Genomic DNA, 14,400 nt, shown 5'->3' with positions numbered 1-14,400 from the left:
TGGAACTAAAACTCTTGGCTAGCTAGCGAGGCTGTAAACATCCTCATGTAAAGAGTCCTGCCTGTAAGTCTTCACTGTCAAGGAGCTTAAATGCTGCAGAAATGCAGCAGCAGTCAGAAGGTGTCATCTGGGGGGCAGTGAAAGGGAATTAATCATTCACTGTGCCCCCCCTCAGGAAGGAAACACCTGGCAGAGGAGGGCTCTGGGTGGGAGTTGGTCCTTGAGTGGCTTTAGTCGCTTCAGTGTTGTCTTCTGCTTCTGGAACCTCTATTCTGAACTGTGACCTGCTTTACATCCCCATTAAAGTGAACAAGACAAGATGAAACAGGAGAGGATGAGGATGCTCACAGTGCAGTCAGTGTCCACACCCAGGCTGCCCCAGCAGTCTGACACCTCTCATGGGGCATCAGGGCTGCTCAAACTGCAGCATGCAGGGCTCCTGTCTGGCCAAAATCAGCTTTTCTCCACCCGGAGCTTTTGGACACGCAGCTCAGGACCATTGTGACAGGAGCTGGTGGCCCACGGGAGCGCTGGCAGCCCTGGCAGCAGGTGGCCAGACTGGGGCTGAGGCTGCACTAAGAGCACTGCAGGCTCTGTCCCTCCTGGGGCTGCCCCAGCTGTATGGATCCCACACCACAGCTGGCTCTTTCTTCCTTAGCTTAACTTCTCATCGGTCCCCCAGACCCCTCTGTGCTCTGCTGTATAGTGAGGCCAAGGCCGTGTCACAAAGATCCCAGTTGTCTCCTGCAAGTGTGAGACTGCCATTGCTGTCTTGATCGTCCCCACCAAACACAGCCAAGAGCAGTGTGCCTCACAACCAAGTGCAGTGCAGTGGGAACATCTGGGTCCTGCCTGCACCACATGTCCCAGGGCAGGGCAGGCAGCCCCATGAAGCCATTTGACACATTGCTGTCCCCCAGGTCTTGGTGTTTTCTAGTGTGGTAAGGTTCATTGTAGCTGGAATCCAAGCTGGTGAATTCTTTCCCCATAGCAAGATCTTGTGGAATGAGATGCACTGTCAGCATCTTCCTCTGTAAAGCTCAGGGACCCATCTGGGCAGTGTGACCAAAGCACCAGCAGGAGAGCCCCTTGAGACCCACCTGCTGGGAGCCATGAGGACAGCAGTGTCAAGCAGTTCCTACTTGCATGAGGAGCAAGAGGAGGCCAGTGCTCTCAGAGGAAACTTCGGATCCAAATGTCTGTGAGAAGCACATCTCTCTTTCTTTCCTGCTCTTACTCAAGGACAGAGGACATGAATAAAATGACATTTCTTCATCCAAGCTTCTGCCTCCTTCCTCCCTCCCCAAAATGCAGTTGTGTTATTAATTCTACTTTCAGAACTTGTTTTCTTATCTTCCACAACAGTTTAAAGAACTTAGAACTCCCAAGTGTTTGGGTCACTGTGGCTTTGACCCTTCATACCCAAATGAACCCATTAGCTTTACAAAGAATCTGTGTGTTTATTAACTAGCAGTGACTCATTCTGTTGCAGATGTTTGTATATGTAAAGCACCATAAATATTATGGATCAGGATGTAGAGCAGGCAATGGAAACGTGTGTAGGTTATCAGGCAAAGTATGACTCTGGGACTTTTTCTTCTTTTCTTTAGTGTGTGCCATATTTAATTCACAAACCACAGGGGTTTTTTATGAGAAACAGAAACAAATGAACCCCCTTTGTTGCTATAGGACGTCATCCTGTGATGCTTTATTACAAAGCTTTCATTGCACTTACAGCACAAGAAATGTTTTGGTTGCTGCTTTTAGACAATTCATGTATCTGTATCACCTTGAAAGGAAAAAGGTATTTCCCCTTCCACTCTGTGCCCTTTGCATCTCCCGTGAGGAAGACTTGTGCTGGCTTTCTTGAAACAAGGTTCCTTCAGAGTCATACTGAAGCTACACAGTCAGAAAGGCGAGTGACTCAACAAAGGGCTCACAACTTAGCAGATGGAAATACACTGTTCACTGTCATCTGTTCTGAACTCACTGGAGGATGGTCCTTTACACGGGATGAGCCAGACCGTTTGTGCTAGTCTGTGTTGAAAGTTGTTTTGTATGGGAGCACTGGTTAGATCGCAGCTTCTTCCCACCATAGCTGAGCCCTAACCTAAAGAAAAAGGAGATGTAGTGGGCATGAACAGGCAGGGAAGAGAGAGCTGATGCCTTTCCAGCACCTCAGTTTCCTGGCACCCAAGGGAGAGGTGGCAGAACATTTCTCCTTCTGTTCTCTAGGTTAGATAGAATACATGCCTGTGGAGGCAGAGGAAGGCTCTAAGGGAGGAGTGTTCCTCTCTGAAACTGAGTATTTATGGGGTTTTCTTTCCCAGCCATAAAACATAAGTTTCAGCCACTCACTGCTGAAAAAGTTCATGAGATCTGAGTCGAAAACTAGACAGTAAGGGAGACAAAATCCAGGAGAATCATTGAACCAGTGTGTGATGGGCAATGAGCTCAGCTGCTCCCAGAGCGCTGCACAGGGACATGCTGGAAAGGACAAGCAAGCAGCCTCATTAGGGAGAGATTTATTATGCAGAGCTGATGGGAGCTGCAAACCAACAGCCACAACTGAAGTAGCAAAACCCTAACTCCAGCTGGGTGGTTTACGAGGTCCTTTTCATCTCACATTTCTATGAGTGAGTTACTCGAGTGCTATTACCAAGCAATGCAGACTACCAAGCAGAAGTACCACGAGCCTTCTGCAGGGGTCTTGCAGTCCAAGGAGCACAACCTCTGCAGGGCTGGCCCTTTTCTCCTCAGTCACTCGCAGAGCTCCCAGCAGTGTCCTCAGCTCTTTGAATGCAAGGACACTGGCTGGGAGCTGGTCCTGACTCCTTCGTGATGCACAGGTCCCTCTTGCAGGGACCATACTCTGCAGTCCCAACACCTCCCACTCTGTGCAGGCAGGGGAAACTCTTAACTTATATGGTCTTAATGGCATCAGACATCAGCTGCTCACAAACCTGTCTACATATGAATTTTAACTTCCTCTTTTAAGGCATTTATAGGAAATGCTATAAAGTTCCGCCTAATTTTTCCCCCCAGTATGTTTTAAAATTGTTCTTTAAAGCTTTGAAAACTTGTGTCTCAAATGTTAGCATTCCTGTGGGACTGTTATCCTGCTGCTTCCCTTGTGCCCCATTACTGAGCTCTCAAGCTCTTCTTTCAGTGTCAGGCCTGGGGACGAGCACATGCCCTTTGCCCAGAAGCACGGCTGCAAGGCAGCCAGGCAGGCGAGGAATCAGTCCACATCCGCTGTTCCTCCTGCTTCCCTTGGCTGTCCCCTGCTCTGCGTTCTGTAACATGAGGATTATCCTCATGGGGGAGTTGTGAGCACTAATTTAGCTGGTAAAGGATTTCAAGTTTGTTGGCTATCCCCCGTTTTGTTATTGAAACCAGAAAAAAATCAACCCCCCACAGGACAAGTTGTATTTCAGGCCAATTTAACTCATTTAGCTGGTATGTGCTGTAATTAATTATTTAGATGTCAGATACTGGGTATTTTGTACATACAACTGGAAACATGATCCTCAGACAGGAGGTAAATGATGAAGATCTTTGGCTAAACCCCTGCCACCTCTCATGCTGGCCTTGTTTACCAGCCAGCTGTTTTCTCAGCACACAATAGGTTTTGCTCACACTCTGCCTTATCTGACACTGCAAATGTTCACGTGTATGAGCAGCCCTTCTTAAACCTCACACCACTTACTCAGCAGAAGCAGAGACATCGGATTGTGGAAGTAGTGATCCCTTTCTTAGAAACCCCACTGAAATGGAAACAGAGCTATTCCTCTTCCTTTCAGGAGTGGCCCTGGAATTCCCAAAGTGAAAAATTCAGGAGCAAGAGACGAAAACACTGTTAGCTCTTGTTGCACAAAACAACATGCTGGCTTCTGACCAGCGCTGCTGCAAATTCCTTCTTCCTTTTGGCACTGAACTATTCCACTTATGAAGGGCAGATGAAAATTGTTCTAGATTTATGCTGGCTCTTGTCTGTAGTTGTGCTTTCCTGATAAAGCCTCTCTAATGCCAGCAAAGCTTCAGAGGACATGTAGACGTACCATCATCGTATCATTCCTTCGTCAAGAAGGAACTAATTTCAAGAGGCCCACATGTAAGTGTAATATTTCTTCATGACATGTAGATCATTTCCATAGTGCAAGTGAGGAGCCTAGGCTGAATCCCAAGAATTGGTTCCTATTTAAGTATATAGGTTACTTAACCATGGGAGTGCAATCTTTCACCCTTAAACTGAGCCAAATTCTCTCATAAATTTGGCAGCATGTGCAGCTCCAGACTAACTATTGTCAGATACCATTGGCTCTAATGAGCTGAAATAACCCCCTTCTTGCCATAGCCCCACCACTCTGGCCCTGTTGGCTGCTCTGGTGCCAGCTCAAGCCACTGCAGGGGCTGGAAGGTGCTGTCTAGACTGACACCAGCACCCCACAGCAACACAGGAAGTGGACCTGTGGGCAAGGCTCATGGTGATACTGAGCCATGCCACATCATGTCCTATGCCCCCATCATGGGGGCATAGTTAATGCTGCAAAGACAGAAAAACAGGGATGGTGGGAAGAGCAGTAACAGGGAAGGAGGAGGCAGTCTTGTGACTGGTCAATCATAGAATCACAGACTGGTTTGTGTTGGAAGGGACCTTAAAGCTTATTCAGTTCCAACCCCCTGCCATGGGCAGGGACACCTTCCACTAGAGCAGCTTGCTCAAAGTCCCATCCAACCAATGCCTAGATGGCAACTGGACTGGAGAGGAGCTGCTGTGGGGCATGACTGCCTGCCTTGCAGGGGGGTGCTGGGCACCCTCTTTACCTCTGGCCTGGGCTGGGGACCCCCAGCCCCCCATACAGCAAGAGCATAGTATAGGAGCTGCCTGGGTCCCTGCGAGCTCAAAGCTGCATCTTGTCTGGCCAAGGCTTGCCACAGCTGAGATCCCAGTGTCTCTTGTGTGCTGCATCCCATTCACATGGTGAAAGGAGACATGTATTTCACTGCAGGCAAATGCCAGGAAAATGAGGAGAAGATGTTCGGCTCTTGGAGATAAAAGCTTCATGCTAACAGGTGTGACAAAGCCCCTGCTTTGCCTATGCCATGGAGCAGGGTGAGTCCTGTCTATTGGCAGTGTCAAACCTGCTCGTGTCCATTTGCAGGCAAGCTGAGAGTGTCTCAAAACCCTGGCACGTTGTACACACAGCACATTGTACACACAGCACATTGTACACACAGCACATTGTACACACAGCACATTGTACACACAGAATTTCAGGATAAGCAAGCATGTTTTGTGAGTAAAGGCACATATCAGTGGAAGTTTCCTAATGGAAGTGAGCCATTGGGGAAGACAGTGACAAGACTGGATATGTCTGGTGGTACAATGTAACTGATATTAAGAGCAAGCACCCAGGGAAGACCTGGTCCCGTCCCCTCCCACCATCCTACTTCCTTCTTGGTGCTGGTCTGCCTGTGCCCCAGCAAGGCTGGGTGCTGAGGCACCTGGCTGCATGCTCCCCTTTCTCAGTGTGGGATGAGCTGGTTTCCACTGGTTTTACTCCCTTAGGTGGCAGGCAAGGAGCAGTGTGGGCACAAGGCAGCAGGCAAACCCACCAGAGACCATGGCCCTGTCATGGCACCAGCACTGGCTTCACGAGGGGCTGAGTGCTTGTCTTTGAGCCCTGAGCCGGTCAGTGCTGATTCACTGTGCTGCTGACTCAGGCTGTGCCTATTTAAAGGCTGCTGTCCGTCTGTGCCTCTCCCTCCCCTCAGCTCCAGGTCCAACATCAGGTCAGTGGCACAGGCAGGGTGTTTGCTTCGATCCCTGCAGCTCACAGTGAGATAACGCCCTTGGGTGCAGAGCATGTTATTATCTGGGGCAGTGAACAAGGGCTGTTAGCTTGTCCAGGCTGACAGTATCTCCAAAGGGCAGTTCCTCTGTCCCTCTTACCCACACCTTCCTGAGTGTTGCCTACAGCTCATGTGCTACTCGCAGGAGAACAAAGCTCTCTGTCAGCAGCAGGACAGGGCTGGCAGCACAGGACACACCACGAGCTCAGGGAATGCTGTGCAGGAGATGGAGCGGGGAGGCTCACCCTTCCCAAGGGCAGTGCAGACCTGGGCAGCTATCTGGCATTCCTTCCCCTCAGCCCAGCTGTGATAGCCAGTGTTCTGCTCCCCTCTCCCATCATGAGCAGTGCTGACCGGGCACCTCTCCATCTCCAGTCTCACAGCGCCAGCCAGCCGATAAGCCTGATCATATTGTATATCTGCAGGGAAACAGGTCAGCAGGCAGCTTCTTGGCTAGCACAGAGCCCAAACCAGCGGAGCCGCAGCCGCTCACACCCTGCCAAAGCCAGCCTTACCCTCCAAAGAGAGGGATGAGCTTTTCCACAAAGCACAGCTGCAGTTTTCTCTCTCCTCTCACCGGCTGCCCAGGTTGTGCAGAACCTCCGGCCCCCTTTACACTCATGAAGATTAAAATGCTAAGGAAATGGGGACAGGTACTGGGCCATCCTGCCTAAGGGTATTGTACAGCCACTGGCAGGTAGCCCTGAGCTGGCCCCAACCTCGGGGCTCAGCTCCCCACAGCTGCATGGGTGTCACATAGACAGGGTGTCCCCAGCTGCTCTCATCCCTTCTGTCCTCAGCTTGCTCATATGTGGGTGATTTCCTCCAGTTTCCATCAGAAGGAGCCAGGTATTTAAGCTGCAGGGAAAGGAGTGAGAAGTGGTCTTGCAGTCTTAGGGGAGCTTTCATAGTGCTCTTTCCTCTCTACCCTGGTAGCCTGCTTCTTCGAGAGGCAAAGGAGCAGGTCTTGTTTGGCTCACACCTCCTGTAGAGTTTCTCTTTTATTGTTTTGGGGTGAGAGCGTGTTAGGGATTGTGACCTTTCTGTTCTGGTGTGTCTGTGGGGTGTGCATTAAGCATTACTGTGCAGCACTTGGATTGCAGAAGGCAGAGATGTGGACTCCTTCCAAGGCTGTATATATGACATACCTGCTGGGCTGTGTTCCTCTGTTGGAGCTTGCTAGTCGGGAAAGTGTTTCCTCCATTAAACATTTTCCCTTTGTTTCTATTTCCTTTGGGGGTGGGGGGTGTTCTCTTTTCTTTTTCCCTGGCTCCCACACCAGGAGCCTTGTCTGAGATCTCAGTGATCTGTTATCTCAAGCTACTTTCAGCAGAGACCAAATCACTTTCAAACCTCAGGAGGTCATGAGGGCAAGACTTCATTTTCTTTGTGCAATGCACTTTGCACCTTACCTCTGCTTCCTGTTTATCCCTGAGGTGTCCCCCCTCACTGAAAACCCCTCCTTTACACAGGGGGCATGTGCTTGGTCAGCCTTGCAAGAGCTCCCTCTATGATATTTCATTCTTTGCTCGCTGTATATTGTTCTTGAAGACTTCTTTTGCTCTCCAGCTAGATTAAGGTGCTGCCAGGCTGAGCAGACTGACTTCTAGATGACTGTTTGGGTGACAGACTGTGGAAAGCTGCACTGAAGCAAGTCTATTCCGAGTAGGAAACAAAAAACACACCAACTTCTTCGTGACAAATGATTGTTACTATTTTTTATTGATAATTTTAAGCTCTAACCATGCCCATAGGAACTCAGTGTCAGCAAAATCTCCAGTGCCTATATTGATCCTAAGCTGTGCCAGCAAGGATGCTTACAGCTCAGTGAAAACAGCCTGTACTCGGTTATTTTGCCTTAAAACCAAACGGTTGGCTGTCTTTGAAGTGACAGACAGATCCACTCTTTGAAAAGGAGCATGATTTTTTTAGCTCAAACACAAGGCATCGTCAGATTTACATTGCTGTGACATGTCATTGTGTGAAGAATAAGATTCAGGTAGGGCGGTTGTGGTGGTGGTTGTTATGGTGTTCCTTTAGTGAACTTTAAACTCTTGGGAAAACAGCTAGAGCAGCCAGTGGCCATGGTGCCCAAGTTATTGCAAGCACTTGGGCAGTGTGTGAGCCCCTGGGCACCTTTCTGCCATCAGAGCTGGGGCAGCTGCAGCCTTAGCTTCAGCCCCTTTAGTCTTTCTGGTTTGGGCATGACTTTATCCAACACAGGTCGTATGGACTTCGGTAAGGGGGAAGCTCCTAATGTCTTATTTTAGCTATTCTCTGTGGAACAGGGCACAGGGTGGATTTCTTCTGGCCCTTGGAGTAGTTGCATTGGTGACAGCTGTAATCAACACAGAGATGCTTATACTGTTGGTGAACAAAAACAGCTGCTGGGCAAAAAAAAAAAGGAAAAATAGGTTATTTTGTTTCTAGAAACCTGCATGTAGCTTTGTAAAGTGATGCTGCATCTTAGTCCTGCCAGGACTTCCTCTAAACCTGTATGGGACCCATACCTTCAGTCACAGGGGTCTAAAAGATATCAGTGCTTACCAGGTTTGCTTTGAGTTGATGGTCACTTGAAGTAGTGCCTGCATAATCATGTGCTTCTGAAGGGTTTGGAAGTTTTCTGTTTAACTTTTATGCAGTACAACTCCCTTAAGGTTTGTTCTGGCCTTTCAGAAGTAACTGGCAGCTCATTAACAGCTTTTTATTGGCCACTGAAAGCAGTAGGAGTGAAGCTGCATAGGTCATTAGCTTATGTACTGCAGCACAGGGTGCAGTCCTAGGTGTTTGCAGGAAGAAAAATGTGTTACAATCTCTTCTAGGTGAGATTGTAACACCATAGATGAGATGGTCAAGGACTGGGGTTTGATTATACCATGCTGGCAGGCTAAGGATGAGAGAAGTGCTGCTCCTATTGACCTCCAAAGGGACAACGCTCTGCCTTTTTTCCTATCACAAATGCAAGCTGATAGCAAGCACTTCATATCTAAGTAGCATTTTGGCCAGCTTATCAAAACAGCTATAAAGCCTAAAAGAGAACGAGCATGTGTGTGCTGATTGATGTATGATGTGGCTGGCACTAAAAGGACCCTGTTTGTGCCATTCGCAGGCATGGCGGAAGCGTTGGTTTGTGCTGCGCAGAGGCCGCATGAGTGGGAACCCGGATGTGCTGGAGTACTATAGGAACAACCACTCCAAAAAGCCCATTAGGATCATCGACCTCAATGAGTGTGAAGTGCTGAAGCACTCGGGGCCCAACTTCATCAAGAAGGAATTTCAGAACAACTTTGTCTTCATTGTGAGAACCACCTACCGCACCTTCTATCTGGTAGCCAAAACCGAGGAGGAGATGCAGATCTGGGTGCACAACATCAGTCAGATCTGTAACTTTGGACATCTAGAAGATGGCACAGGTAGGATCATGCTCGTCTTGGGGTTGGGAGGATGACCAGTGGCTCACTACAGCAGCACATGGCATGAAAGGAAGCATGGACCTTGTTGGGCTGGGCAAGGTGGTGTGGGACTTTGTGTCCTATGGCTCCATAGAGCACTGAGATGCTGATAACCCCTGATTTGAAAGCTATCAGGGATCTCACTGCTGCTGGATAGACTTAATAGCTGGCCACTTGGTCTCATTTGGATGAAGCAATTCCTGCTAGAACAACAGCAGGTTCTTAATAAGAAAAGGTACTGTTTATGTGAAAAGCTGTCTGAGTGTTATCTTCTGGGGCTGTTTATTTCATTACATGACCCATATTTATTTAGTTTGGTTAATGTAAGACACCTGTTCCAGGAAAGGGTCCTGCAAAGCTCACATTTTCTCAGGCTTTGCTGGATGTGGAATGTGCACAGGCCTGGGTGTATATGCACACACATAAATCAATGACAAAAACACTGAGCTGTCTTAGGCTTTTAATGAGAATTAAAAATAAAGGCAAAGGACAGCAGAGTGTTAGTTACAAGTGTGTGCCTGGACTTCAGAGTTGGTCCTGCCAGAGAAGCATAAACCCAGCTTGTTTTGCCAGGACCTACACCTGTATATACTCAGTAGGGTGAATGTCTTGGAAAGCTTCCAAGAATTAACCGCTCCAAGATGGATGTAGCCAGTAATTAAAGTCAGGACCTGTATCATCATTAACTTACCTTACAAATGAGACAATCGGGCTCAGATAACAGCAATCTGTCTTCCCCTTGACATTTCCAAGGGGCAGATACAGCAGCAATTTGAGAGCTTCTTAGGAAGTGAGTCAGAAGGCAGTGCAAGAGCAGAAAAGGGTGGTGATGGACGGACTTGAGCCCAAGGACAGCAATGTCTGGGGGTATCACAGTGTGCTGCGGTCCCTGTGCTGCTGTTCTCAAACTGCTCCTCATGTCTGCAGCTGCCATGTAGCCATATCATTACCTTGTAATTTGAAAAGGAACAGTCTATGGTGAGATGTTTTGTTTTAATCTATCCTAGTTCCTGGCCTTCTTTTAATCTTCTCTTCAGTAGTTTATTCTGAGAGGAAGTGGGAGTCGAAAGTGCACTGCAGTGGTCTAGCTGTAAATGTGATGTGTGCTCTGTTCCCATTCCCTTTAGAAACCACCAGGAAAACATGCTGACACATTTTTATGTGCCAGCACAAACCGCTCCTGAATGCAACTAGCAAACTGGAGCTGGTAGCTTTGAGGGATCGGAGTCAATAGCCCTTTGCAGTTTAGACATAATTTGGGGTATTCAGTAACCCCCTTCCTACAGATCTGTCCTTGCTGAGATATTGGTCTTGCATTGCTACTTCTGATGCAATAGTATTTTATATATTATTTTAACAATTATTCTGAAATTAAGGTAAGTCTGTCCATGCAAAACAGAGGAGAGCAAAGTAATCTTTGTGTCTCAGATGTGTGTGCAGGCTGTGAGGATGTGTGTAGGGAGATGTGACCTGTGACAGAGGCTATCTGCCACAGTGGCTATCCCAGCAAGGATGCATTTATACTGGGAAATGTCTATTGTGTTATGCTGGTACAGTGCAGTATTGCTTGTAAGACTTATAGGTGGGCAATACTCAGAGTATTACTCAGTGTATTTGTCTCCCATCGAAGAGTGTACTGCAGGGCCTTGGTTCAGTATAAAGTCTGGCTCCTGAACTTAGAGCCCTCATGACAGATGGCATAAGCTAAGCTTCCAGACATGCACTTACTGTATCTCTAATGGTGAGTAGCTCATAAGGTCTTCTATTTATCCTGCAGTCTATGCTGCTGAGGTCAGGTCTGGGGTGTGTTCAGGTCAGGCTGCAGGGCACATTGGACACTACAGCTTAAATCTGCACAGCTCCACAGGTTGCACATCACATTTCAAACAGCTGCTAATTGCTTCGGCTTTTTGGAAGCATCTAAATCCTTCAAGAACCTGTAGGTTTAAACAAATTACCCTTCAAAATTAACATAAGAAGAGAAAAGCTCTGTTAAATGCCATATGCTTTTTGACTCGAATGATACTGTGTTAAAAAATAATAGTCCCTGAAATGAATCATCAAAAGAAAGACACATCACTTGCAGGGAATTTTAATAAGCAGTTCTGTATATTAAAATAAATCTCAAAGCCAATATTATATTATGAAATCAATCACTCTTAATCCTGCATCTCTGAAAGTTTGCTGTGACTTCGAGGCCAAAAGCTGCACAGAAATCACAGCCACAGGTTCACTCCATGACTCAGCTTTAAACACCATCCCACTGTTCCCAGTTAGGCCCTTCCAGTAGCAAAGAAGCTGGATCAACAGCCAGGCCCTTGTCATCAGGGGCCTCGGGGCTGACATGCGAGCAGCCAGATGCAGACCAAAGCTCACAAAACCACGGCTAAAGGACAGTGTTCTGATCAACAGAGAGGGATGGCTGAGGCATGCGGGCAGCATGCAGATGTCAGGAAGCACCTGGGAGGGCGGCTGTCGGGAAGGACCTGCCAGCAGCAATCAGCACACTGCAGCACTCACTGCCATGAGGAACCGTGCTGATGGAGCTGGCACCTTCGGGGAGGGAGGAAGAGGCCTCTCCCTCCCTGTTTTCATACCAGTTCTATGTAAGGTCTTGCTTCCACCTCTGGTGAAGGCTCCCAAAAGAGCACTTGTTCTGCACAATGAACCTATGGCCATGCAAGGATTGAGAGGACACCTGAGCCGAGAGGCGAGGCAGAGGAGGGGATGGAATGAGGTGGCATCATGGGCATACTTTATCCCATATTCAAGCTGAAATCATGATTGATTGACACAATGCAGTATAGCAACTTTCCACTGGAGAAACTGCTGTGAAAGCTGTTTATCCTTGTTCAAATCCATCCTTACCCACTGCTGGGACCTTTATCCTTTCTGCCAGCTCCTCTGGTGGTTTCTTTACCTCCTTAAATGTCTCCCCCTTTGTTTTTTATTTGGCCAGTGTGCACAGACCCTGCCATGGCACAGGGATGGTTTGGTTCTCTGGGTATCCCTCTGGCCATGGCAGTGTGGTGGGAGCAAGGGGAGACAGCACTGAGGGGTACCTGGAGGGACTGTGCTCTCCTTGCAGGTATGCCTTCTCCCGAGCATCTTCACATCGTTTCCCCCTCCATACAGAGAGGGGCAGGCAGTGTCCTGGCAGGCTGGCTCATGGCAGTGCCTGGCTCTTGTGCAGGAGCTCAGGGGAGGTGTGACAGCTCCTCCCAGCCCATGGGAGATGCTGGAGGACAAACACTGGGGCTACTCCCTCCATACTCCACCCTCAGCAGAAGAAAATCCCTTTCCAGATACACAGACTCAAGGCTGCTCTTTAATCTCAGGCTCTGGCCCCTGGCCAGGAGGGTGGGTGGCATTCCTGCTGCCTCGGTATGGCCATGCAGCATGATGGGCTGTTGCTGTGAGCAGGACACCCCTAATTCACTGCACCACAGCAATTGTGGGGGAGTAGGCTGGGGTCTGTAACAGTAGGCAGAAGCTTTCTGTTCCTCCAACCAATGGCCCTGGCATCAATGCAGGGCAGAGATCTTTTGGGTTAATACCCACTGAAGCAGTTATTTTGGCAGCTGAAGCCCCCTGCTGTGTCTCTGGCAAAGGGGAGGGCAGGCACCAGACCTATTCTCTGCCTTCTCACTGTTGAAAGTGGCCATGCATTATTTATCCTACCCAGCTGCTGTCACTGTACAACTTTAATGCGTGCTGATTCGGTTACCAGCAGAGCTGGCAGGGACAGAGACAGTCTGTTAGGAGCTGGCTGCAGGTCCCTGAGCCCCCGAAGGTTAGAAAAGGGCAGGGCTATGCTGTCCCCATCCCTCCCTCCTGCTCACAACACTTGCCATGTGGTCTGCAGCTCGCAGCCTTTCCTGATGGGATAATCCATGGCTAAACCCTGTGAGTACCAGATGGAGTTCAGGCCTGTTTGTTCTCTTGCGTTAACAATCCAGAATGTCATTAATTTCTTTCTTATGCATTGTGGCAGATTTTAGTTGTTGGTTGTCATTGGGATTTTTTAAATATGTGGTCAGATGGTGACGTGAATGTGCTTCTCTGAGATCCCTATGGAATTCTCTGGTGCATATTTGATCATCCTCAGCTTACAAGACAGCTCCTGAGTCGAAGATTTGAAAGCAGAGTTGCTGTCTGAGCCAGCACAATGAACAAGAGAAAAGTTATGTTTCAGATGGGAAGGCTGCAGCTCTCAGCTCTGCTTTGTAAATGTGAAACCCCATGAAAACCGTTCTTTCCAGATGCTCACTGGTGAAATCCTGCTGCTATAAGCACCTGCTCAAACTTAAGCAGATAAGAGAATCACAGAATGGTTTGGGTTGGAAGCGACCTAAAGCTCATCCACTTCCAATCCCCTGCCATGGGCAGGGACACCTTCCATTAGAGCAGGTTGCTCCAAGCCCCATCCAACCTGGCCTTGAACACTGCCAAGGATGGGGCAGCCACAGCTTCTCTGGGCACCCTGTGCCAATGTCTCATCACCAATTTAAGCACCTGTTTATGTGATTTGCTGACATGAGGTCCACCACTGCACCAGACCTTGAAACTTAACAGGAGGAAGCATCAGTGAGTCAATACTGGTTGATGAGAAGGAAAGAGGCAGCTCTTAAGGAGTGAGGTGTGGGGTAGTACAGGGAGAGAGAACACCTGCTGGTTTACTCTTCTCACTGAGATCAGCAATAGGCCTGGATGAAGGCCATGGTGGCTGGTGCGGAAGTCGGGGTCATTAGAGGGTTTTGTTTGTGCTTAGTGATGTTATTGTCTAACCCCTCAAGCTTTGGCAGCCCCCTCCATCTCTCCTGACCTGGTTGCACACATACCTAGCACCTCCCAGGGTTAAGAAGTAACTGCAACAACCCAGTACAGTGCCAAGACTCCTTCATCCCTTCTGCTCAGTCGCCCTGACTCTCCAGCAGGGATGGAGGCTGGAGAGCAACAGAACAAGGCTTGTCTCTGCTGCAGGGCAATGGTCAGAACAAATGGGCACAAGTGACTCAGCTGTGTGCTGCCAGTGAAGGGTGGCTGGAAGTGGACCTGGGGCTAAGCAGGCAGCCAGCTCTGTGCAGCCTGG

The 14,400-nt window shown here is 48.6% G+C and overlaps 1 protein-coding gene across 3 annotated transcripts in view; it reads left to right on the top strand.

Annotated features, from left to right (window-relative positions):
• GAB3 (GRB2 associated binding protein 3) overlaps window positions 1-14,400 on the top strand; it is a 59,411-nt gene that overhangs the window by 33,646 nt on the left and 11,365 nt on the right. For 2 of the 3 annotated variants that reach the window (XM_013128843.3, XM_005148288.3), the window contains exons 2-3: window positions 8,966-9,269; window positions 9,960-9,962. In XM_013128843.3, coding sequence (XP_012984297.2) covers window positions 8,966-9,269; window positions 9,960-9,962 — 307 coding nt within the window. The remainder of the gene's footprint in view (window positions 1-8,965; window positions 9,270-9,959; window positions 9,963-14,400) is intronic. The other variant, XM_005148287.3, reaches the window with a different exon arrangement.

Source organism: Melopsittacus undulatus, chromosome 6, assembly GCF_012275295.1.
Source record: "Melopsittacus undulatus isolate bMelUnd1 chromosome 6, bMelUnd1.mat.Z, whole genome shotgun sequence".
Lineage (NCBI taxonomy): Eukaryota > Metazoa > Chordata > Aves > Psittaciformes > Psittaculidae > Melopsittacus > Melopsittacus undulatus.
Note: the sequence above shows the minus strand (reverse complement) of the source record. Positions and strands in the feature narration are given on the sequence as shown.